This window comes from Carcharodon carcharias, chromosome 28, assembly GCF_017639515.1.
Source record: "Carcharodon carcharias isolate sCarCar2 chromosome 28, sCarCar2.pri, whole genome shotgun sequence".
NCBI classification, from domain to species: Eukaryota; Metazoa; Chordata; class Chondrichthyes; order Lamniformes; family Lamnidae; genus Carcharodon; species Carcharodon carcharias.
The window spans coordinates 4747811-4772724 of NC_054494.1; the positions used below are offsets into that span (position 1 = coordinate 4747811).

The 24914-nt window shown below is 51.4% G+C and overlaps 1 protein-coding gene across 7 annotated transcripts in view; it reads left to right on the top strand.

Moving 5' to 3' along the window:
• The first annotated feature begins 3328 nt into the window (after positions 1 to 3328).
• tbrg1 (transforming growth factor beta regulator 1) overlaps positions 3329 to 24914 on the top strand; it is a 147884-nt gene continuing 126298 nt past the window's right edge. For 4 of the 7 annotated variants that reach the window (XM_041176520.1, XM_041176521.1, XM_041176522.1 and 1 more), the window contains exons 1-4: positions 3329 to 3506; positions 8459 to 8625; positions 11195 to 11252; positions 15256 to 15338. In XM_041176520.1, coding sequence (XP_041032454.1) covers positions 3396 to 3506; positions 8459 to 8625; positions 11195 to 11252; positions 15256 to 15338 — 419 coding nt within the window. In that variant the 5' untranslated portion in view covers positions 3329 to 3395. Of the gene's footprint in view, positions 3507 to 6509; positions 6688 to 6821; positions 7089 to 8458; positions 8626 to 11194; positions 11253 to 15255; positions 15339 to 24914 lie in introns of those variants that run through there. The other 3 variants (XM_041176524.1, XM_041176523.1, XM_041176526.1) reach the window with 3 other exon arrangements.

Below are 24914 nucleotides of genomic sequence, written 5' to 3' on the forward strand. Positions count from 1 at the left end.
GCAGCTATCTGTAGGGATCATTCCCTCCGGGACGCCCTGGTCCACTCCTTCATCACCCGCTACTTCTCAACCCCCTCCCACGGCACCTCCCCATGCAACCGCAGAAGATGCAACACCTGCCCCTTTACTTCCTCTCTCCTCACCGTCCAAGGGCCCAAACACTCCTTTCAAGTGGAGCAGCATTTCACTTGCATGTCCCTCAACTTAGTCTACTGCATTCACTGCTCCCAATGTGGTTTCCTCTACATTGGAGAGACTAAACGCAGACTGGGTGACCACTTTGCGGAACACCTTCGGTCTGTCCGCAAGTATAATCCCAACCTCCCTGTCGCTTGCCATTTTAACACTCCACCCTGCTCTCTTGCCCACATGTCTGTCCTTGGCCTGCTGCATTGTTCCAGTGAAGCCCAACGCAAACTGGAGGAACAGCACCTCATCTTCCGACTAGGCACTTTACAGCCTTCCGGACTGAATATTGAGTTCAACAACTTCAGATCATGAACTCTCTCCTCCATCCTCACCTCCTTTTTGATCCCCTTTTTTCTAATAATTATTATATATTTTTTATATATATATTTTTCTTTTCCCACCCTTTTCTATTATTATTTTTAAAATTTATTTCCACCCATTGTTTTATCTCCACCATTTAGTTTATTTCGCTCCCTTCCCCCCACCCCATCCCCACTAGGGCCATCTGTCACTTGCTCATCCTGCTTTCTACCCTTAATGTCCCCATTAGCACATCCTTTAGCTAATATCACCACCGTCAACGCCCCTTTGTCCTTTTGTCTATGACAACTTTGGCAATCTCTCCTTTGCCTCCACCTATCACTGGCCCTCTATCCAGCTCTACCTGTCCCACCCCCCCTTAAACAGCTTATATTTCACCACATTTCTTATTCCTCTTTAGTTCTGATGAAGAGTCATACGGACTCGAAATGTTAACTCTTGTCTTCCTTTCCACTGCTGAGTTTTTCCAGCAATTTTTGTTTTTGTTCCCTACTTTTATACTCTATTCCTTTAGCAATAAATGCCAAAATTCCATTTGCCTTTCTGCTGTACCTGCATATTAGCTTTCAGCGATTCATGCACGAGGACTCCCAGATCCCTCTGCACTGAAGCTTCTCTCTATTTAAATAATGTCACCTTTTTATTCTTCCAATCAAAATGGATAACCTCTCATTTATCCAAGTTAAACTCCATCTGCCAAATTTTGGCCCATTCACCTAACCTGTCCATATCCATTTGTAAATTTCTTATTTCTTCATTGGAACTTACTTTCCCACCTATTTTGGTGTCATCTGCAAATTTAGCTATAGTGCCTTCTATCCCTGAATCCAAGTATTAATATAGATTGCAAATAGTTGGGGCCCAAGGACTGAACCCTGTGGCACCCCACTAGTTACAGCTTGCCATCCAGAAAAAGAGCCACTTATCCCGACTCTCTGCTTTCTGTTGGTTAGCCAATCCTCTATTCAAGCTAATATATTACCCCTAACTCCGTGTGATCATATCTTGTGCATTAATCTTTTGTGCAGCCCTTATCACAGGCCTTCTGGAAGTCCAGATATACTACATCTACAGGATCCCTATTATCCACTTTGCTTGTCACATCTTCAAAGAATTCTAGCAAATTAGTCAAACACGATTTACTCTTCATAAAACCATGCTGACTCTGATGGATTGCATTTTGACTTTCCAAATGCCCCATTACTACTTCCTTAATAATGGATTCCAACAATTTCCCAATGACAGACGTTAAAACAACTGGTCTATAGTTTCCTACTTTCTGCCTCCCCCCCTTTTTGAATAAGGACATAATAAGACAGAGAGGTGATCACCTTTGAGTGATTACTGCATTGAAAATATTGAGACACTCCTGAGGACCTGTCCTAATTTATGAAACACAGTGTCATCTAATAATGAGTCAGATGCAGACACATTCAAAGTCCTTAAGGGAATCAATAACAGTAACTGATATTTGTATAGCACCTTTAACAGAGTAAAATGTTGCTAGACATATCACAGGATGGTTATCAGACAGAATTTTTCCCTGGTACGTCCCTTATCTCTGCTCCCTGAAGTCCAAGGGACACAGGCTTAAATAGGATATAGTGGATAATGCATTTAGTCATTCGCCACCAGAACTGGTTGGACCATATAAAGCACTGTGGAGTTCTGCTCTCTACTGCTAGAACTGTTCACTATTCTAGGATCATCCTGGAATGCAAAGATAACCCCTGGCTTCTTTTCTTGAGCACAAACTGTCTTCTTAAATCCCTCTCCTTCTCCACCTGCTCCCACAGGGTAACCTCTGGTACCTCCCAAGGATCTATCCTTGGCCCCCTCCTATTTCTTATCTACACATTGCTGCTTGGTGACCTTGTCCGAAGGCAGTGTCCGTACTTACACTGATGATGCCCAGCTTTACTACACTGCCACCTCCCTCGACACCTCCACTGTTGCTAAACAATCAGGTCGCTTATCCGACATCTAGATGAGCAGAAATTTCCTCCAGCCTTGGGAAGACTGAAGCCGTTGCTCTGTGTTTGCTGATACACCCATTTTAAAATTCTCCAATCCCAGCAAAGCCTCGCCCCTCCCTATCTCTGTCACCTCCTCCACTCCCACACCCTTAAAAATATATCAGCTCCCCTAAATCTGATATCTTAAGCACCCCCAATTTTTATTGATCCAGCAGTTGAGGCCCTGCTTTCAGTTACCTTGGTACTAAATCCTGTAAATTCCCTCCCTAAACCTCTCTGCATTTCTATATCACTTTTCTCCTCTAAAACCTCTTTGGCCAAGCTTTTGGTCAGCTTAGCTAATATCTCCTTATGTGGCTCAGTGTCATATTCTGATTATAATTCTCCTGTGAAGCTCCTTGGAATCTTTTATTACATTAAAGACGCTATATAAACAAACTTTGTTGTTGTTGTTGAGCAGGGGTTTCGAGGCCCCTTTAAAGGTTCAAACTGCAGGAACCGAATCCCAGGGACGCCGGAAACACCCGAGTCCCCCCGAGCAGCCCCGGGAAGGCCCGAGTCCCCCCGAGCGGCCCCGGAAACACCCGAGTTCCCCCCGAGCGGCCCCGGGAAGGCCCGAGTCCCCCCGAGCAGCCCCGGGAAGGCCCGAGTCCCCCCGAGCAGCCCCGGGAAGGCCCGAGTCCCCCCGAGCAGCCCCGGGAAGGCCCGAGTCCCCCCGAGCAGCCCCGGGAAGGCCCGAGTCCCCCCGGGAAGGCCCGAGTCCCCCCGAGCGGCCCCGGAAACACCCGAGTTCCCCCCGAGCGGCCCCGGGAAGGCCCGAGTCTCCCCGAGCGGCCCCGGGAAGGCCCGAGTCCCCCCTCCCCGAGTTCCCGCTGCCGCCGGCCCGGCCTCACTCCGCTCGGCTCCGTTATGGAGTCTCACAGTCTGGAGACGGAAGGGGAGATTCTCCACAAGTCGCCGATGATCCACGGGAAGGAGCAGCTCCGACACGGGCACAAACCCCCCATCCTCCTGCCGGTGGTGAGTCGTCTACACCCCCCCCACCCGGGGCCCAGCGCTTCCACCGCACTTTCCTATCCCGCCTGCCCCGCTGTCGGGGCACCGGCTGGGCGGGGGCTCGGGGGTTGCCAACTCTACCGGACCGCCCGGGAGTCTCGCGAGGGGTGGGGGTGGTCATGTGGTGAAAGCTCCAGGAAATGGCCAATCGGAGCAAGGGGGAGGAGGGCACCGAGGGCGGAGCTGCACCCCGATCTCACTCCCTGGGCACCGAGGGCGGAGCTGCACCTTGATCCCACTCCCTGCGCGCCGAGGGCAGAGCTGCCCCCCGATCCCACTGCCTGGGCACCAAGGGCAGACCTGCACCCCGCTCCCACTCCCTGTGCACCGAGGGCAGAGCTGCACCCCGATCCCACTCCCTGGGCGCCAAGGGCGGAGCTGCACCCCGATCCCACTCCCTGGGCGCCGAGGGCAGAGCTGCCCCCCGATCCCACTCCCTGGGCGCCAAGGGCGGAGCTGCACCCCGATCCCACTCCCTGGGCGCCGAGGGCAGAGCTGCACCCCGATGCCACTCCCTGGGCGCCGAGGGCAGAGCTGCACCCCGATCCCACTCCCTGGGCGCCAAGGGCAGAGCTGCACCCCAATCCCACTCCCTGGGCGCCAAGGGCAGAGCTGCACCCCGATCCCACTCCCTGGGCGCCGAGTGCGAAGCTGCACCCCGATCCCACTCCCTGGGCGCCGAGGGCAGAGCTGCACCCCGATCCCAATCCCTGGGTGCCGAGGGCAGAGCTGCTCCCCGATCCCAATCCCTGGGCGCCGAGGGCAGAGCTGCACCCCGCTCCCACTCCCTGCACGCCGAGGGCAGAGCTGCATCCAGATCCCACTCCTTGGGTGCCGAGGGCAGAGCTGCAACCAGATCCCTCTCCCTGGGCGCCGAGGGCAGAGCTGCACCCCGATCCCACTCCCTGGGCACCGAGGGCAGAGCTGCACCCCGCTCCCACTCCCTGCACGCCGAGGGCAGAGCTGCACCCAGATCCCAATCCCTGGGCGCCCAGGGCAGGGCTGCACCCAGATCCCAATCCCTGGGTGCCAAGGGCAGAGCTGCACACTGATCCCACTCCCTGCGTGCCGAGGGAAGAGCTGCACCCTGACCCCACTCCCTGCGCGCCGAGGGCAGAGCTGCACCTAGATCCCAATCCCTGGGCGCCGGGGGCAGAGCTGCACCCAGATCCCACTCCCTGGGCGCTGAGGGCAGAGCTGCACCCAGATCCCACTCCCTGGGTGCCGAGGGCAGAGCTGCACACCGATCCCACTCCCTGGGCACTGAGGGCAGAGCTGCACCCCGATCCCACTCCCTGGGCACCGAGGCCCTGATCCCACTCCATGGGTGCCGAGGGCAGAGCTGCACCCCGATCCCACTCCCTGGGTACTGAAGGCAGAGCTGCACCCAGATCCCAATCCCTGGGTACCGAGGGCAGAGCTGCACCCCGATCCCACTCCCTGGGTACTGAGGGCAGAGCTGCACCCAGATCCCAATCCCTGGGTGCTGGGGGCAGAGCTGCACACTGATCCCACTCCCTGGGCGCCGAGGGCAGAGCTGCACCCCGATCCCACTCCCTGGATGCCGAGGGCAGAGCTGCACCCCGATCCCACTCCCTGGGTGCCGAGGGCAGAGCTGCACACTGATCCCACTCCCTGGGCACTGAGGGCAGAGCTGCACCCCGATCCCACTCCCTGGGCACCGAGGCCCTGATCCCACTCCATGGGTGCCGAGGGCAGAGCTGCACCCCAATCCCACTCTCTGGGCGCCGAGGCCCCAATCCCACTCTCTGCATGCCAAGGGCAGAGCTGCACCCCGATCCCACTCCCTGGGTACTGAGGGCAGAGCTGCACCCTGTCCCACTCCCTGGGCGCCGAGGACCGAGCTGCACCCCGATGCCTCTGGGCACTGAGGGCCGAGCTGCACCCCGGTGCCTCTGGGCACTGAGGGCCGAGCTGCACCCCGATGCCTCTGGGCACTGAGGGCCGAGCTGCACCCCGGTGCCTCTGGGCACAGAGGGCCGAGCTGCACCCCGATGTAGTTCCAGGATTCTAAACACTCTAAGCAGGAAGATTTATCTGTTCTGTAGCCTGGGGGTTATTGATGAAGTGGTTTAGCATTCCTGTTGCTGCTGTTGCTTCATGTTGACTAGTTTATACCTGCCTTCCTCAGCTGAATATTGATGCTGCAGGAGTATTGCCACTGTTGGAAGTTCTGTCTTGCACCCATGAGCCAAGTCTCTCTGCATTGCTTGTACTTCTCCACTCACTCAACGTGTTACATCAATCTAATAGAGTGAGGAGCCGGTTGACTGGGCTCCCTGCATTTCAGGAAGAGTGGTTTTGTGATCTTGACTGCATTTTTAGATTTGCTGAGTGGACTATGGCTAGTGAGGTGATGTTTAATTCCTCACGTCTTGGCAAACACTGCAAATTCTGCTGATGCAAATTGTGGACTGTTATCTGCTACGAGGATGTCTGGTTGTCCAAATCTTGCAAACATTCTCTTTAGTTCTCTCAGAACGTCAGGTAGTAGCAGAAGTGAGGCTGAATGGCCTACTCCTGCTCCTTGTTCACATGTTCGATGAAGTTACTGTAGGAAGCATACACGGCAAGCAGAGTACAGCCATGTATCTCACAAAGGTCAGCCTTTGAGCCCTAACCACAATCTTGTACTGTCATAACAGCTCCTTACCTCGAGAACTGTGATGAACCAAACTGATAACACACTTTACAATGTATTGTCTGTGGACACCCCGTGCCAATAGAGGCTGTCACTGACTCTATAGATACAACCTTCTCTGCCAGTGTGTGTTCACTGTGGGTGACTGACACTACTAATTCCTTGTGCATTACGAATGCTGTCCCACAATACTCTCACTTGAATATCAATTTGGTGATGATCCATTTCAGTATTCACAATGTCCTGGCCATTGACTCAGCCTTCAAGTGTATCACAGGGGAGCACAAACAGTACAAACTCTTTCTCAATCTGTTTCTATCACCTCTCTGCTGATGTTAATGCTCTTAACGCATAGAAAACTGGTTCTCCATTCTGCACCAGTGCTGCTTCAAGGCCAGACTGAGATGCATGGTGTTGTAGATTAACTTCACAAAACATGATAAACCTTAGGAAGTCTCTTTCACAAATGGCAATCGATGGGAGGTGAATTGCTAAATTTAAATCTGAGATTGTTAGATTTTTGGTAACTAAGATGTCATGGATTAAGGGATGAAAGTGGATATATGGAGTTAGGCTGCAGATCAGCCATGATCCCATTGACTGATGGAACAGACTCGAGGGAGTAGGTGACCTTCTCCTGCTCCTGTGTTCTTGTCTACAAAACTTCAGTTTGTCCATGTTTAAGACCACGCTGTGTTCATTGCATCGATGAAGAAAAACTTCAGGTGTGATGGGCTCAAGTTGCTTCTTCGAATGTGTCTCCAAACCCAAATGTTATAAAATCACCTCTAACCCCTCCAGCCCTTCCACCATCTTGTATTGGAAGATTTCTGATTCTGAGCTGATCCTAAATGAAATACATTTCTGGCAATATTGGCCATAAGGTGTGTGGAACGTGTTTAAATATGAGATTGTTCTGAGACTCATGCCCAGACCCGCTGTGGACATTGAGAATTGTGAAAACTTTAGCAGCGAGTAGGCACATAGCTACATCCTCAATATTCAGCAAAGCAGAATGCTGGCACTAGTGGGCTTTTTTTTAAGTCTTTAAGATCTTAGCAGATCCGTAGTCTGCTGAGCTCCTTCAGTACAATCACCTTCAAACTAATCCATAAGGTCAGCATTGTTACAGGAGCAATGATGTCCTCTCTGACCATTCAGGCTTTCATTCACTTATTCCTTAAAGCCACTGGTACACAACGAGGATATGTTGGACTACATCTATTGTCTTATCAACTTTCCATCATCTCCTCCTACACTATCACTGAATATTTGACAACATTTCAGTATTAAACACTCCTTGCTCAGTGTTTGGTTGTTGAGTGAGTATTACTGCTGCACCAGTAGAGGGTGTTCCAATCATTTCATCATTATCATTTTAGTTAATGATGTCTGTTCCTACGCTGAGCTTTCTCGCCAGCAGAGACTGTGTAGTTGTGCGATTGGTGAGTTACAGATCAGTTAACAACAAAACTCACCAGCTGAGACTAGGATTCCTACTTTTCCTTGAACCGCCAGAAGCTGGAACCTCAGTTTCAAGTATTTCAACCTTTGATAGCTTAAAATCTCAGGAAGCAGAATAGGGGGTTCCGTGGAGCAGTGGTTAGTGTCCCTTCCTCTGAGCAAGAAGCTCCAGGTTCAAGTCCCACTCCAGGACTCAATGGTCAAAGAAAGGTGCTTTCATGACAAGGGCAAATAGGGCTGCAACTTACACAGAGAGTAGTTAGAATGTGAAACTTGCTACCACATGGAGCTGTTGAGGCATAGATATATATATATATATATACATATATGGGAAGCTAGATTAAACAGATGAGGGGGAAAGGAATAGAAGGATATACTGGTAGGCTGTGATGAAATTGGGTGGGAAGAGACCATTTGGGCCAACTGACCTACTTCTGTCCTGTGGAGTTGATCTAACGCAATGTAAAACTTGCTGTGTGGAATATGAACTGAGGCAGTCCAGTGCCAGAACGCCACTGTACTACAGTCTCTTGCACTTTTCAAATGGGAGTGGAGTGGAAATCCCACATGCCCACTATTACGCTGCATTGAAATCCTAAAGCCAGACTCTTACCTCTCAGGGTCAACAGAAAAGCTTAAATAAGCCCTGATTTGTAGCCAAGCTGACATGAGTGACAACACTGTCGTAGTGTCAGACACCGATCAAAACATTAAGTATTTTAGTGAAGCCTTGGGTATAAAGCAGTGAATTTTAAAATTAATTGTGGCTGTGTGTTTTTGCCCTGAACAGTCCACAAGCAGTCATTCTCCAGAGACATCGCTATCTCCCATTGACACCATGAATTCTCTATCCAACTTTGAATCTGAAATAGACCACGATGGACAGGGGAATTATTCTCTTTTCCCAGCCCTCGATAATGTGACAATTTTGTCTGGAACCAGTGAAGCGTTGGAAAGGTAAGTTTAGCTGTAAGTGCAGTATGTGTCATTACTGGGGGAGCGTGTCTGACTACACTTCAGTTAAAAAACGTTAACTGTTATTAATGGGAGGTCACGGTAGAATTACTCATGCTTCTCAGTCACGCTTTGTTTGCTCCTTTTATGTTGATGTCCTGGTCAACACTTACCCTTCAGTCAGCACCACTAAACCAAATTATCTGCTCATTTATCACATTACTGTTTGAGGGAGTGTGCTGTATGCAAATTGACATTACACTAGTGGCTACAGTTCAAAAGTTGAGTATCACTGAAAAAGGAGACTTGCTATCAAAGCTTTTCATCTTGCATTCATCAGGACAAATGCAAGAATATCAACAATAAAGGGAACAACAATTTATACTGTATGAGAAGAGAGTGCTGATTGGTTAGCAAGTGGACCCTAATTGGTGGAGGTGTTGCCATGGACAATGCAGCAGGGAAGAGTTAACTGCCCAGCTATTGTTCAAATTCAAACCAGACAGGTTGACTCTGGTCAAGGCATTGTCATGGGGAATGAACCAGGGAATGTGGCTGCCACCCCCCAAGCTATTGTTCAGCTGAAAAAGGCGCAATATGTGGACATGCTCCTCAGCAGCAGATTTTGAAATTTTACTCTGTATTCCAATATCCACCTCATTTATATCAGAAAAAGCTGTGACCCTAGCTTTCTCCTAGCATCGCTGTGGTCCTACTCCCTCCACTCACCAGTTTACAATGCTTCCAGGATTCGTGTATCTGCAAATTTTGAAATTGTGTCCTTTATGCCCAAGTCTAGTTCAAGAAAAGCAGAGGCCATTGCTGGAGAACCCCCACTATCTACCTTCCTCTAGTCTGATGAACAACTGTTCCCCATGACTCCCTCTTTCCTGCCACTCAGCTAAGTTTGTATCCATGCTGACACTCTCCCTTTCGTTCTGTGGGCTCTAACTTTGACAAGCGTGTTATGTGGCATTTTCAGAGATGAGAAATTTCTGCCATTTAGCGGAATTCAGTCTTTGGATAATGGAATTCCACCGTCGGAATCCCCCCTGGCTGCCGCCCCCTCCAATGGAGGAGCAATTTTCAGAAAGCCCATAAAGATCTCTCACTCTGCCAATGATGAATGGGGCTGGGAGCAGGCGGGGGAACTGTCGCTCATCCTACTGGGAGGGCGCGCGCTGCTACTGGTTGCTCGGTGAAGCCACAGGCCTTGGCAGGCTTGTGGGGGTGGGGGGGAGGGAGGGGGTAGCTGGGTGGAGAAGAGGTTTGGCAGGTCTGGGGTGGGGGGAAGGTGGGGAGACGTGTGGTGCTGGGTTTTGGCAGGCCCAGGGTGGGCGAAGTGGAGCTTGAGTCTGATGCAGAACTCATTTCTCTGGAAACAGTTGCTGCCGAGGATATAAATGAAGATGCGCCGAAAGTGGAAATTCCCAGTGTTAGTGAAGTAGATGCTGCACTGCGTTATTTATTGGTTTGTCCAGCCACAAGCGAGTGAGATGTTTATACTTGTGCACTGGAAGGGAGCATGTGAAGGTTGATGACTTCTGATCTCTGGCAGTAAAAGAAATTACAGAATTTTTTGCTGGTTAGACAGGAAGGTTTTCTCCTTTATTCTGGGAGATGTTACACTGTAATTAGCTTTAAAATGTCTGACGTTTCAATACTTGTCCAAGGAAAACCTCACAAGAATTTTTCTTAAAAAATGCAACTTCAGCACATTGAGAATGAGATATGCAGTTATTGTGAAAGGTGTTATTCATTAACCAAAGGACTTTTAGGAAGTAGACTCAGAACAATCTTGTTCAGATTAATTAGTATTCCAGACTTAATTTGACAACTTGCTGCTGCTGCTGATACAGACGGGTAGACTTTTTTGTTTATAATATGAGTTCTTCGTTGGACTGAGTCACAATAGGAGTTTTTGCAAAATAGGACAAATGGACAACTCTCCAGGAGGGAGCAGCGGAGCCTGAGCTGATTATAGTGAATCACCGCTGGTTTTCAGCCTTGGTGGCTTTGGACAAGAAGGGGCTTGTGGAGCCCCAGGGCAGCTCTGTGTTGCTGTTAGAAAGACCAGACTGCTGAATGAGTGAGCGGGGGTGGGTGGGTGGAGAGAGGGGCAAGGGAGCTGGGAAGACAGGCTCTGTGTGAGTGAGCGGGGTGGGGGAGAGAAAGTGAGGGAGTTTGGGATGTGGAGGTGGGGGGTTGGTGTGTGTGTGTGTGAGAGAGAGAAGGCTTCACCTGTGAATAGATAAAATAGTAACATTTATACAAAGTACTTTGAAAACACAGACGTTCATATTTTAATGATGTTGATCTATAATAGGTGAACTTTAATAATAACTATGCTGTTTTATTTTTACTGGTGTCTGGGGTCATGTTAATTTTCAGGTGTTAAAATGGGGTCACATTTGGAAATAGATTGGGAAGCGTTGAACTGCTGTCTCCTGATTCACTCCTTCCCCTTCATTTTTATCCTTGACAGCCTGATGATAGGTTATCATTATTTTCAGCACACAGATCATTAGAGAATATGATGAAAAACAGTATATTTTTTATTTCTCCCAACTAGTGAACCAACAACAGATGTGAGTGACAAGCCAAACATGACATGGTTGGATGCTGCGCAGGTACGCACTGTTATTGTTGTATATTGCTCTTCATGCTGAGAATGATTGGATCACCAGTGCTTTCTTAGATTACTGCAGATCTAAGCTCTCCCCTCGCAAAACTGTCCCAGTGCAGTCATGTTACTGACATTTACCTCACATGGGGAAGACTGCCCAGCTTTGTCCTGTCCTCAGAGAATAGATCTAAATGATCAGTTATCTCTCTTTCTGCCCCTATCGTCAGTTAAATGGTGGAAGGAGTCATCAGTCTTGTTATCAAACAGCAATGAGACCTCTGAAGGAACTACTGATGCTCGGTGCTGCGCACAATAACACATGGGCTGGGTAGAGGCACCTACATTCAGCCCCCTGTGTCCTCTCAGACTCCCTCCTCTGCTCATCTGAGTATCCATGCACCGGCCTTCTATTCCTACCGTGTGGTCATGTGCCTCATCTTCAATCCCAACAGTCTATCGAATTCTGATACCCTCCTCTGACCGGCCGCTCATTGGCTGTCTCACTGCGTACCCTAGGATTTAAAATAAAGTTTGGAAATGGACTACCTCAACGCAGAAGAGCATGTCCGAGTCGCATTGCAGGGTAGGCACCAGAGAGCAGAGACAAGACGTGAGGTTTACAAAATAACAGAAAAAGAGCCTGATGCAGATAGAGACTCACCATGGGCTCTATAGGAGAGCCGTAGAAAGAGAGGGGAAAACACGTGGCCATTAAACAGCCAGAGTGACCATTACAAGCAATTCAAGAGTAGGAAATATTGAGCAAAACAGTTGCAGGAAGAGTTTGACCAGGGGAGTGGCTCGCTGTAACCGGTGGGTTTAAGGACAACATTTGTTGCCAATCCCTAATTGCCCTTAAGAAGGCCTGCAGAGGGCAGCTAAGAATCAAACTCATTGCTGTGGGCCTGGAGTCACATGTAGACCGGACTGGATAAGGACAAGAGATTTCATTCCCTAAAGGACATTACTAAATCTGATGGTTTTTAATGTCAGTCCGACAGCGTTATGATCATCATTACTGAGATTAGCTCTTTATTGTTTAAATTTCACCAGCAGCCGTGGTGGGAGCTGGGAGGTGTTGTGGAGCAGCGTTGGTGTCTCTACCTCTCACAGAAGCTCCAGGTTCAATTTCCACTTCAGGGCTTGAAGGCCAAGGGAAGCTGTGTTCATAATGTGGCCAAACAGGCTGATCATCAGCCTGTAAATCCTTCCAAGACACTTGCTGGTAGTTGGTAAAGAGTGGGAGAGTTTCCTGGTTAGTCATACTGCAGAAGGCAACAGCAAACCACTGCAGATTGAAGTCCATGGTTGTCGAAGGGCCAAATGGCCTACTCCTGCTTCTATTTTCTATGTTAGGATATGGTACCTGAAAGAGGGAGGAGGAGCCGTTGTGGGATTTGAACTCATGTCTCCAAAGTATTAGTCCAGATGTCTGGACTCTAGTCCAGTAACATTACCAGTACACTACTGATAAAAACAAAAAAACTGCGGATGCTGGAAATCCAAAACAAAAACAAAAACAGAATTACCTGGAAAAACTCAGCAGGTCTGGCAGCATCGGCGGAGAAGAAAAGAGTTGACGTTTCGAGTCCTCATGACCCTTCGACAGAACTTGAGTTCGAGTCCAAGAAAGAGTTGAAATATAAGCTGGTTTAAGGTGTGTGTGTGGGGGGCGGAGAGAGAGAGAGAGAGGTGGAGTGGGGGTGTGGTTGTAGGGACAAACAAGCAGTGATAGCAGATCATCAAAAGATGTCAGCAACAATAGTACAAAAGAACACATAGGTGTTAAAGTTAAAGTTGGTGATATTATCTAAACGAATGTGCTAATTAAGAATGGATGGTAGGGCACTCAAGGTATAGCTCTAGTGGGGGTGGGGAGAGCATAAAAGATGTTTTTTTATATAATGGAAATAGGTGGGAAAAGGAAAATCTATATAATTTATTGGAAAAAAAAACGAAGGGGGAAACAGAAAGGGGGTGGGGATGGGGTAGGGAGCTCACGACCTAAAGTTGTTGAATTCAATATTCAGTCCGGATGGCTGTAAAGTGCCTAGTCGGAAGATGAGGTGTTGTTCCTCCAGTTTGCATTGGGCTTCACCGGACATGTCCTCCTTCTTCCTTAACCGAGGTTTTCCACCCACAGTCGTTGACAGGGCCCTCAACCGTGTCCGGCCCATCTCCCGCGAATCCGCCCTCACGCCTTCTCCTCCCTCCCAGAAACATGATAGGGTCCCCCTTGTCCTCACTTATCACCCCACCAGCCTCCGCATTCAAAGGATCATCCTCCGCAATTTCCGCCAACTCCAGCATGATGCCACTACTAAACACATCTTCCCTTCACCCCCCTTATAGGCATTCCGTAGGGATTGCTCCCTCCGGGACACCCTGGTCCACTCCTCCATCACCCCCTACTCCTCAACCCCCTCCTATGGCACTACCCCATGCCCACGCAAAAGATGCAACACCTGCCCCTTCACTTCCTCTCTCCTCACCGTCCAAGGACCCAAACACTCCTTTCAAGTGAAGCAGCATTTCACTTGCATTTCCCCCAACTTAGTCTACTGCATTTGTTGCTCCCAATGTGGTCTCCTCTACATTGGAGAGACCAAACGTAAACTGGGCGACCGCTTTGCAGAACACCTGCGGTCTGTCCGCAAGAATGACCCAAACCTCCCTGTCGCTTGCCATTTTAACACTCCACCCTGCTCTCTTGCCCACATGTCTGTCCTTGGCTTGCTGCATTGTTCCGGTGAAGCCCAACGCAAACTGGAGGAACAACACCTCATCTTCCGACTAGGCACTTTACAGCCATCCGGACTGAATATTGAATTCAACAACTTTAGGTCGTGAACTTCCTCCTCCATCCCCACCCCCTTTCTGTTTCCCCCTTCCTTTTTTTTCCAATAAATTATATAGATTTTCCTTTTCCCACCTATTTCCATTGTATAAAAAAAACATCTTTTATGCTCTCCCCACCCCCACTAGAGCTATACCTTGAGTGCCCTACCATCCATTCTTAATTAGCACATTCGTTTAGATAATATCACCAACTTTAACTTTAACACCTATGTGTTCTTTTGTACTATTGTTGCTGACATCTTTTGATGATCTGCTTCTATCACTGCTTGTTTGTCCCTACAACCACACCCCCACTCCACCTCTCTCTCTCTCTCTCTCTCTCCGCCCCCCACACACACACCTTAAACCAGCTTATATTTCAACTCTTTCTTGGACTCGAACTCAAGTTCTGTCGAAGGGTCATGAGGACTCGAAACGTCAACTCTTTTCTTCTCCGCCGATGCTGCCAGACCTGCTGAGTTTTTCCAAGTAATTCTGTTTTTGTTTTTGTACCAGTACACTACTGTTCCCTTGGAGCTGGGGTCTTCCTTCGCCAAGTTGTTTCAGTTCAGACGTTACAAAATGGAAGATTTTCCATCTGTCCCATATCTACACAGGACAGGACAAATCTACAGCAGCCAATTCCTGCTCTGCCAGCCTCCCATCACCAGGAAAGTGATGGAAGGAGTCTGCAATAGTGTCATCAGGCAACAGCTATGAACCTGCTCGCTGACGCTCACTCAATCAGTGTTCCCATCGGAATGACTTTGCTCCACATCTCATCCTGAGCTCGATCCTGACATCTGCACAGCAGCCGAGTGTCAGGGGAGGTGGGAACGTTCCCAGGCAGCATTCCATCAAATATCCAGGAGCCCTGGCAAAACAGCACTCAGTCCGGGTTGGAGATTGAAACAAAATAAAAAGAGTTTTTTCTCTCAATCTCCGTCCTGGGTCTCAGTTAGGAGTGTTCGCTGCTGACCTGAGTTTACCTGAAATGGAAAGTGTTCCACACCCAGCATTAACAGCTCTCACCGGTTATTAGCACAAAATTCCCAAAAGACCTTTCTCAAACCTCACTTGTAAATTTCACTTGTTTCTCGGTCCTGCCTTCGGAGTTGGGAATTGTGAGGTTTGAAGCTGCTGAAAATTGTTTGCATGTTTAATTACAGATTGTTCTGGAAGAGGCTGGGAGGCCATTGCATATCAAGGAAATCAAGCAGAGGATACTGGATCGAGGACTGGTGCAGTCGAAGTAAGCTGGCATTTAGCATTGAACCCTCACACGATAGGCAAAGCTGGGCTGGGTGCAGTGTGACACAGGAACCTGAACTGAAGGCCTAAAGATCCCAGAGTTGATTGCCAGTCAGGGGGGTTAACTCTGCCACAGGGGTAGGTGGAGTGATGCAAAAGGCCTCAGTGCTCCTGAGCTAGGCTGGGGGCGGTGGGGGGGCGGGGGGGGTGGGGTGAACAATGTCAGCCAGGGTTCCCCAGTCTTCCTCCCAGATGTGAAATACATGCAAAATACTGCGGATTCTGGAAATCTGAAATAAAAACAAAAATTGCTGGAAAATCTCAGCAGGTCTGACAGCATCTGTGGTGGGAAAGACAGAGTTAACGTTTCGAGTTCGTATGACTCTTCTTCAGGACTAAAGTGAAGTAGAAATGTGGTGAAATATAAACTGTTTAAGGGACTGGGACAGGTGGAGCTGGATAGAGGGCCAGCGATAGGTGGAGGCAAAGGAGAGGTTGTGAAAGATGTCATAGACAAAAGGTTAAAGGGGTGTTAATTGTGGGGGTTCTGGCTAAAGGAGGTGCTAATGGTGACATTGAGTGGAAAGCAGAATGTGATAATGGCCGGATCAGGGTAAGCACTCTGGAAAGTGACAGGTGGCCCTAGTGGGGGTGGGGAGAGGGGGTGGTGGTGGGAAAAAAGATCAAAAAGGTTAAAAGCTGGGGATAAAACAATGAGTAAAAATGGAAATACATTTAAAAAATAATAATAATGAAAATCAGTTGGAAAAAAATAAATAAACATGAATAAGAAAAAAGGGGGGGGATCAAAACGGGGGGGGCAGGGGGGGATGGAGGAGAGAGTTCACGGTCTGAAGTTGTTCTGCTTTCCACTCAATGTCACCATTAGCACCTCCTTTAGCCAGAACCACCACTATTAACACCCCTTTAACCTTTTGTCTATGACATCTTTCACAACCTCTCCTTTGCCTCCACCTATCGCTGGCCCTCTATCCAGCTCCACCTGTCCCAGCCCCTTAAACCGTTTATATTTCACCACATTTCTAATTCACTTTAGTTCTGAAGGAGAGTCATACGGACTCGAAACATTAACTCTGTTTCTCTCTCCACAGATGCTCTCAGACCTGCTGAGATTTTCCAGCATTTCCTGTTTTTGTTGTAAAATCCACGTGTTTGGATGTTGGTGAGGGTGAAAATTGGACTGCCTCGATAGGGGAATAGCTTATTGCTACTGGGCTGGAGCGATTAGTGGTCATGAGGACTTGAAACGTCAACTCTTCTTCTCTGCCAATGCTGCCAGACCTGCTGAGTTTTTCCAGGTAATTCTGTTTTTGTTATTGCTACTGGGCCCAGGCTCACACAAGAATGGGAACTTGGCAAAGTAGCAGAGAGCTGCTGGACACCATCAAGCACTTGTATATCAGTCGTTACACACAGAGCTCCAGATCAGAGCTGCCTATATTCAGCCCTACAGTGTGTCACACTCACAACTATAGCAGAGCAACTGCTTCTTCGAGGGAGAAAGTTGGCAGAAGGGAGACTTGTGACAGTGCCATCATACTGGGTCGAACTACCCATGAATGAGCACAGATTCACTTGTTAGAATTGTGGTTGTTGTACAGCAGAGCAAGGTGACCTTCCAATTGTCAGCGGCTTCAGGCGGTGAAAGAGTTCCCTCTAGTGGAAAATAAGAGAATTGAAATGTAGGGACCAAAGCAGCCCTTTCAGCTCAGTATTGTATATCTTTTTCAGTGCTGTCAGTGTCACTTCTCCACTAAAGCAATCCCCTTCAATCTCATTCCTTGCTGTGTCTGAATACCCAAAAATATGTTTTTTATATTTATTGAATGCCCACTTACTAGAATCATAGAATGGTACAGCACAGAGGGAGGCATTTCCCTGTGCCAACTCTTAGGGGAAATTGTTCAATTAATCCCATTCCCCTGGCTCCTTCCTCACAGGACTGCACAATTTCCTCCTCTGAGGATTTATCCACTTCCCTTTTGTAAGTTACCCTTAAATCTGCTTCCGCTATCCTTTCAGGCAGCGCATTCCAGATCAGAACAACTCGCTGTCTAAGAAAACATCATCCCTACCCTAGTTCTTTTGCCATTTATCTGTGATCTTTGGTTTTCAATCACCCTGCCAATTTGGAACAGTTTTTTCTTATTTACTTTGTCAGAATTTGAACATCCCTATCAAATCTCCCCTTAACCTTCTCTGCTCTAAGGAGAATAACTCCTGTTCCACTAATCTCTCCCGGTAGCAGCTCTCTGGTACTGTTCCAGTAACATTTCTCTGTAGCCTCTCTCCCCTTCCTAAAGTGCGGTCATGGGCACAAATCTGTGGGTCTGGGGAGAGGCAAACAACTCAGCTTTGGTCACTGATGTGCGTCAGGACCCTGGGGAAGTGCACTTGCATGCAGGACTGAACATGGCAACTTTAAGCTTCAGATTCTATACTTTCCCTGCCCAGATTGATGCACACTTCCCTATGACTGAGGGATCAGGTGGCCAAAAGCACACAGACGTGGCCTGTTTACACTATACCTCTCCGGCTTTTTAAATGGATTTAAATGGAGTTTGTCACAGTAGCTGTCAGCTGGCTAAGCAGTGTAAATCCATAAATAAATCAAATAAATCAGCTGGACTGTCAAAGCAAAATGGCAACCAGAACGAGGTTCACCCTGTTCAACAGCACTCACCCCGGACAAGATTCACCCCGGACAAGATTCACCCCCGACAAGATTCACCCCCGACAACACTCACCCCCGACAAGATTCACCCCCAAACAAGATTCACCCCCAAACAAGATTCACCCCTGACAAGATTCACCCCCAACAAGATTCACCCCTGACAAGATTCACCCCCAAACAAGATTCACCCCCAAACAAGATTCACCCCTGACAAGATTCACCCCCGACAAGATTCACTCCAAACAAGATTCACCTCCAACAACACTCACCCCCAACAAGATTCACCCCTGACAACACTCACCCCTGACAAGATTCACCCCCAAACAAGATTCACCCCCAACAACACTCACCCCCAACAAGATTCACCCCCAAACAAGATTCACCCCCGACAAGATTCATTCCCAAACAAGATTCACCCCCAAACAAGATTCACCCCCAAACAAGATTCACCCCCAACAACACTGACCCCCGACAAGATTCACCGCCAAACAAGATTCACCCCCAACCGAGATTCACCCCCAAATGAGATACACCCCCAACAACACTCACCCCCGACAAGATTCACCCCCAAACAAGATTCACCCCTAACAAGATTCACCCCCAACAACACTCACCCCCGACAAGATTCACCCCCAAACAAGATTCACCCCCAAACAAGATTCACCCCGACAAGATTCACCCCGACAAGATTCAGCCGCGACAAGATTCACCCCCAAACGAGTTACACCCCCAACAACATTCACCCCCGACAAGATTCACCCCCGACAAGATTCACCCCCAAACAAGATTCACCCCCGACGAGATTCACCCCCGACGAGATTCACCCCGACAATCCCGCTCACTCTCGCCCCTCGTACCTGCTGACAATTTTCACCCGTCTCCCGACAATTTTACCTTCCTCCTGGCAAAATTGACCCCCTCCACCTTCAAAGCCAACCCCTGCCCACCCTCCCCAGCCATGTTCAACCCACCCCCCACCCCCATCCTGGCTTACCCTATAACTCCATAAACCCATAACCCTGCTGACAAATTTCACCCCTTACCACATCCGCGCCCGACTCACCTTCTGACATCTGCAGCTCTTGGTCAGACATTCTCGGAAGAGTCAGCGATGTTGGGCAGTGCAGGGGGCAGAGTGTTGGTGGTGGGGGGGGAGTTAGTATGGTTAGGGGTCTGGGGGGAGTTAGTATGGTTAGGGGTCTGGGGGGAGTGAGTATGGTTAGGGGTCTGGGGGGAGTTAGCATGGTTAGGGGACTCGGTTGGAGTGAGTATGGTTAGGGGTCTGGGGGGAGTGAGTATGGTTAGGGGTCTGGGGGGGGAGTGAGTATGGTTAGGGGTCTGGGGGGGGAGTGAGTATGGTTAGGGGTCTGGGGGGAGTGAGTATGGTTAGGGGTCTGGGGGGAGTGAGTACGGTTAGGGGTCTCGGGGGGGGGTAGTGAGTACAGTCAGGGGTCTTGGGGGGGGAGTGAGCACGATCAGGGGTCTGGGGGGAGTGAGTACGGTTAGGGGTCTCGGGGGGGGGTAGTGAGTACAGTCAGGGGTCTTGGGGGGGGAGTGAGCACGATCAGGGGTCTGGGGGGGGAGTGAGTATGGTTAGGGGTCTCGGGGGGGGGTAGTGAGTACAGTCAGGGGTCTTGGGGGGGGGAGTGAGCACGATCAGGGGTCTGGGGGGAGTGAGTATGGTTAGCGGTCTGGGGGGAGTGAGCACGGTCAGGGGTCTGGGGGGAGTGATTATGGTTAGGCGTCTGGGGTCTGGGGGGGGTGCGTGAGTATGATTAGGGGTCTGGGGGGGAGTGAGCACGGTTAGGGGTCTGGGGGGAGTGAGTATGGTTAGGGGTCTGGGGGGGAGTGAGCATGGTTAGGGGTCTGGGGGGAGAGTGAGTACGGTTTGAGGTCTGGGGGGAGTGAGTATGGTTAGGGGTCTGGGGGGAGTTAGCATGGTTAGGGGTCTGGGGGGAGTGAGTATGGTTAGGGGTCTGGGGGGCGAGTGAGTATGGTTAGGGGTCTGGGGGGCGAGTGAGTATGGTTAGGGGTCTGGGGGGAGTTAGCATGGTTAGGGGTCTGGGGGGAGTGAGTACGGTTTGAGGTCTGGGGGGAGTGAGTATGGTTAGGGGTCTGGGGGGCGAGTGAGTACGGTTAGGGGTCTGGGGGGGGAGTGAGTATGGTTAGGGGTCTGGGGGGAGTGAGTATGGTTAGGGGTCTGGGGGGAGTGAGCATGGTTAGGGGTCTGGGGGGCGAGTGAGTATGGTTAGGGGTCCGGGGGGAGTGAGCATGGTTAGGGGACTCGGTTGGAGTGAGCACGGTCAGGGGTCTGGGGGGAGTGATTATGGTTAGGCGTCTGGGGTCTGGGGGGGGTGCGTGAGTATGGTTAGGGGTCTGGGGGGGAGTGAGCACGGTTAGGGGTCTGGGGGGGAGTGAGTACAGTTAGGGATTTGGGGGGAGTGAGTATGGTTAGGGGTCTGGGGGGGAGTGAGTACAGTTAGGGGTCTGGGGGGAGTGAGTATAGTTAGGGGTCTGGGGGGGAGTGAGTACAGTTAGGGGTTTGGGGGGAGTGAGTATGGTTAGGGGTCTGGGGGGAGTGAGTATGGTTAGGGGTCTGGGGGGAGTGAGCACGGTTAGGGGTCTGGGGGGGAGTGAGTATGGTTAGGGGTCTGGGGGGAGTGAGTATGGTTAGGGGTCTGGGGGGAGTGAGTATGGTTAGGGGTCTGTGGGGTGGAGTGAGTATGGTTAGGGGTCTGTGGGGTGGAGTGAGTATGGTTAGGGGTCTGTGGGGAGTGAGTACGGTTAGGGGTCTGGGGGGAGTGAGTACGGTTAGGGGTCTGTGGGGAGTGAGTACGGTTAGGGGTCTGGGGGGAGTGAGTACGGTTAGGGGTCGGGGGGGGAGTGAGTATGGTTAGGGGTCTCGGTTGGAGTGAGTATGTTTAGGGGTCTGTGGGGGGGAGTGAGTATGTTTAGGTGTCTGGGGGGTCTAGTGAGTATGGTTAGGGGTCTGGGGGGGTAGTGAGTATGTTTAGGGGTCTGTGGGGGGGAGTGAGTATGTTTAGGGGTCTGGGGAGGGAGTGAGTATGTTTAGGGGTCTGGGGGGAGTGAGTATGGTTAGGTGTCTGGGGGGGTGTAGTGAGTATGTTTAGGGGTCTGGGGGCGTAGTGAGTATGGTTAGGGGTCTGGGGGTAGTGAGTATAGTTAGGGGTCCGGGGGGGAGTGAGTATAGTTAGGGGTCTGGGGGGAGTGAGTATAGTTAGGGGTCTGGGGGGAGTGAGTATGGTTAGGGGTCTGGGGGTGAGTGAGTATGGTTAGGGGTCCGGGGTGGAGTGAGTATGGTTAGGGGTCTGTGGGGAGTGAGTACGGTTAGGGGTCTGGGGAGTGAGCATGGTTAGGGGTCTGGGGGGAGTGAGTATGGTTAGGGGTCTGGGGGTGAGTGAGTATGGTTAGGGGTCCGGGGTGGAGTGAGTATGGTTAGGGGTCTGGGGGGGAGTGAGTATGGTTAGGGGTCCGGGGTGGAGTGAGTATGGTTAGGGGTCTGGGGGGGAGTGAGTATGGTTAGGGGTCTGGGGGGAGTGAGTATGGTTAGGGTCTGGGGGGAGTGAGTATGGTTAGGGGTCTGGGGGGAGTTAGCATGGTTAGGGGTTTGGGGGGAGTGACTATGGTTAGGGGTCCGGGGTGGAGTGAGTATGGTTAGGGGTCTGGGGGGGAGTGAGTATGGTTAGGGGTCTGGGGGGGAGTGAGTATGGTTAGGGGCTGGGGGGAGTGAGTATGGTTAGGGGTCTGGGAGGAGGGGAGTGAGTATAGTTAGGGGTCTGGGGGGGTGGAGTGAGTATGGTTAGGGGTCTGGGGGGGAGTGAGTATGGTTAGGGGTCTGGGGGGAGTGAGTATGGTTAGGGGTCTGGGGGGAGTTAGCATGGTTAGGGGTCTGGGGGGAGTGAGCATGGTTAGGGGTCTGAGGGGAGTGAGTATGGTTAGGGGTCTGGGGGGAGTGAGCATGGTTAGGGATCTCGGGGTGGAGTGAGCACGGTTAGGGGTCTGGGGGGAGTGAGTATGGTTAGGGGTCTGGGGGGAGTGAGTATGGTTAGGGGTCTGGGGGGAGTGAGTATGGTTAGGGGTCTGGGGGGAGTGAGTATGGTTAGGGGTCTGGGGGGGAGTGAGTATGGTTAGGGGTCTGGGGGGGAGTGAGTATGGTTAGGGGTCTGGGGGGAGTGAGTATGGTTAGGGGTCTGGGAGGAGGGGAGTGAGTATGGTTAGGGGTCTGGGGGGGTGGAGTGAGTATGGTTAGGGGTCTGGGGGGGAGTGAGTATGGTTAGGGGTCTGGGGGGAGTGAGTATGGTTAGGGGTCTGGGGGGAGTGAGCATGGTTAGGGGTCTGGGGGGAGTGAGCATGGTTAGGGGTCTGGGGGGAGTGAGTATGGTTAGGGGTCTGGGGGGAGTGAGCATGGTTAGGGGTCTTGGGGGTGAGTGAGTATGGTTAGGGGTCTTTGGGTAGTGAGTACGGTTAGGGGTCTGGGGAGTGAGCATGGTTAGGGGTCTCGGGGTGGAGTGAGCACGGTTAGGGGTCTGGGGGGAGTGAGTATGGTTAGGGGTCTGGGGGGAGTGAGTATGGTTAGGGGTCTGGGGGGAGTGAGTATGGTTAGGGGTCTTTGGGTAGTGAGTACGGTTAGGGGTCTGGGGAGTGAGCATGGTTAGGGGTCTCGGGGTGGAGTGAGCACGGTTAGGGGTCTGGGGGGAGTGAGTATGGTTAGGGGTCTGGGGGGAGTGAGTATGGTTAGGGGTCTGGGGGGAGTGAGTATGGTTAGGGGTCTGGGGGGAGTGAGTATGGTTAGGGGTCTGGGGGGGAGTGAGTATGGTTAGGGGTCTGGGGGGGAGTGAGTATGGTTAGGGGTCTGGGGGGAGTGAGTATGGTTAGGGGTCTGGGAGGAGGGGAGTGAGTATGGTTAGGGGTCTGGGGGGGTGGAGTGAGTATGGTTAGGGGTCTGGGGGGGAGTGAGTATGGTTAGGGGTCTGGGGGGAGTGAGTATGGTTAGGGGTCTGGGGGGAGTGAGCATGGTTAGGGGTCTGGGGGGAGTGAGCATGGTTAGGGGTCTGGGGGGAGTGAGTATGGTTAGGGGTCTGGGGGGAGTGAGCATGGTTAGGGGTCTTGGGGGTGAGTGAGTATGGTTAGGGGTCTTTGGGTAGTGAGTACGGTTAGGGGTCTGGGGAGTGAGCATGGTTAGGGGTCTCGGGGTGGAGTGAGCACAGTTAGGGGTCTGGGGGGAGTGAGTATGGTTAGGGGTCTGGGGGGAGTGAGTATGGTTAGGGGTCTGGGGGGAGTGAGTATGGTTAGGGGTCTTTGGGTAGTGAGTACGGTTAGGGGTCTGGGGAGTGAGCATGGTTAGGGGTCTCGGGGTGGAGTGAGCACGGTTAGGGGTCTGGGGGGAGTTAGCATGGTTAGGGGTCTGGGGGGAGTGAGTATGGTTAGGGGTCTGGGGGGAGTGAGCATGGTTAGGGGTCTGGGGGGAGTTAGCATGGTTAGGGGTCTGGGGGGAGTGAGTATGGTTAGGGGTCTTGGGGGAGTGAGCATCGTTAGGGGTCTGGGGGGAGTGAGTATGGTTAGGGGTTTGGGGGGAGTGAGTATGGTTAGGGGTCTTGGGGGGGAGTGAGTATGGTTAGGGGTCTTTGGGTAGTGAGTACGGTTAGGGGTCTGGGGAGTGAGTGAGTATGGTTAGGGGTCTTGGGGGGGAGTGAGTATGGTTAGGGGTCTTGGGGGTGAGTGAGTATGGTTAGGGGTCTTGGGGGGGAGTGAGTATGGTTAGGGGTCTTTGGGTAGTGAGTACGGTTAGGGGTCTGGGGAGTGAGCATGGTTAGGGGTCTCGGGGTGGAGTGAGCACGGTTAGGGGTCTGGGGGGAGTTAGTATGGTTAGGCGTCTGGGGGGAGTTAGTATGGTTAGGGGTCTGGGGGGAGTTAGCATGGTTAGGGGTCTGGGGGGAGTGAGTATGGTTAGGGGTCTGGGGGGAGTTAGCATGGTTAGGGGTCTGGGGGGAGTGAGTATGGTTAGGGGTCTGGGGGGAGTGAGTACGGTTTGAGGTCTGGGGTGAGTGAGTATGGTTAGGGGTCTGGGGGGCGAGTGAGTATGGTTAGGGGTCCGGGGGGAGTGAGCATGGTTAGGGGACTCGGTTGGAGTGAGCACGGTCAGGGGTCTGGGGGGAGTGATTATGGTTAGGCGTCTGGGGTCTGGGGGGGGTGCGTGAGTATGGTTAGGGGTCTGGGGCGGAATGAGCACGGTTAGGGGTCTGGGGGGGAGTGAGTACAGTTAGGGGTTTGGGGGGAGTGAGTATGGTTAGGGGTCTGGGGGGAGTGAGTATGGTTAGGGGTCTGGGGGGAGTGAGCACGGTTAGGGGTCTGGGGGGGAGTGAGTACAGTTAGGGGTTTGGGGGGAGTGAGTATGGTTAGGGGTCTGGGGGGAGTGAGTATGGTTAGGGGTCTGGGGGGAGTGAGTATGGTTAGGGGTCTGGGGGGAGTGAGTATGGTTAGGGGTCTGTGGGGAGTGAGTATGGTTAGGGGTCTGTGGGGAGTGAGTGCGGTTTGGGGTCTGGGGGGAGTGAGTACGGTTAGGGGTCGGGGGGGGAGTGAGTATGGTTAGGGGTCTCGGTTGGAGTGAGTATGTTTAGGGGTCTTGGGGGGGAGTGAGTATGGTTAGGTGTCTGGGGGGGTGTAGTGAGTATGTTTAGGTGTCTGGGGGCATGTAGTGAGTATGGTTAGGGGTCTGGGGGGTTAGTGAGTATGGTTAGGGGTCTGGGGGGGTAGTGAGTATGTTTAGGGGTCTGGGGGGGGAGTGAGTATGTTTAGGGGTCTGGGGAGGGAGTGAGTATGTTTAGGGGTCTGGGGGGAGTGAGTATGGTTAGGTGTCTGGGG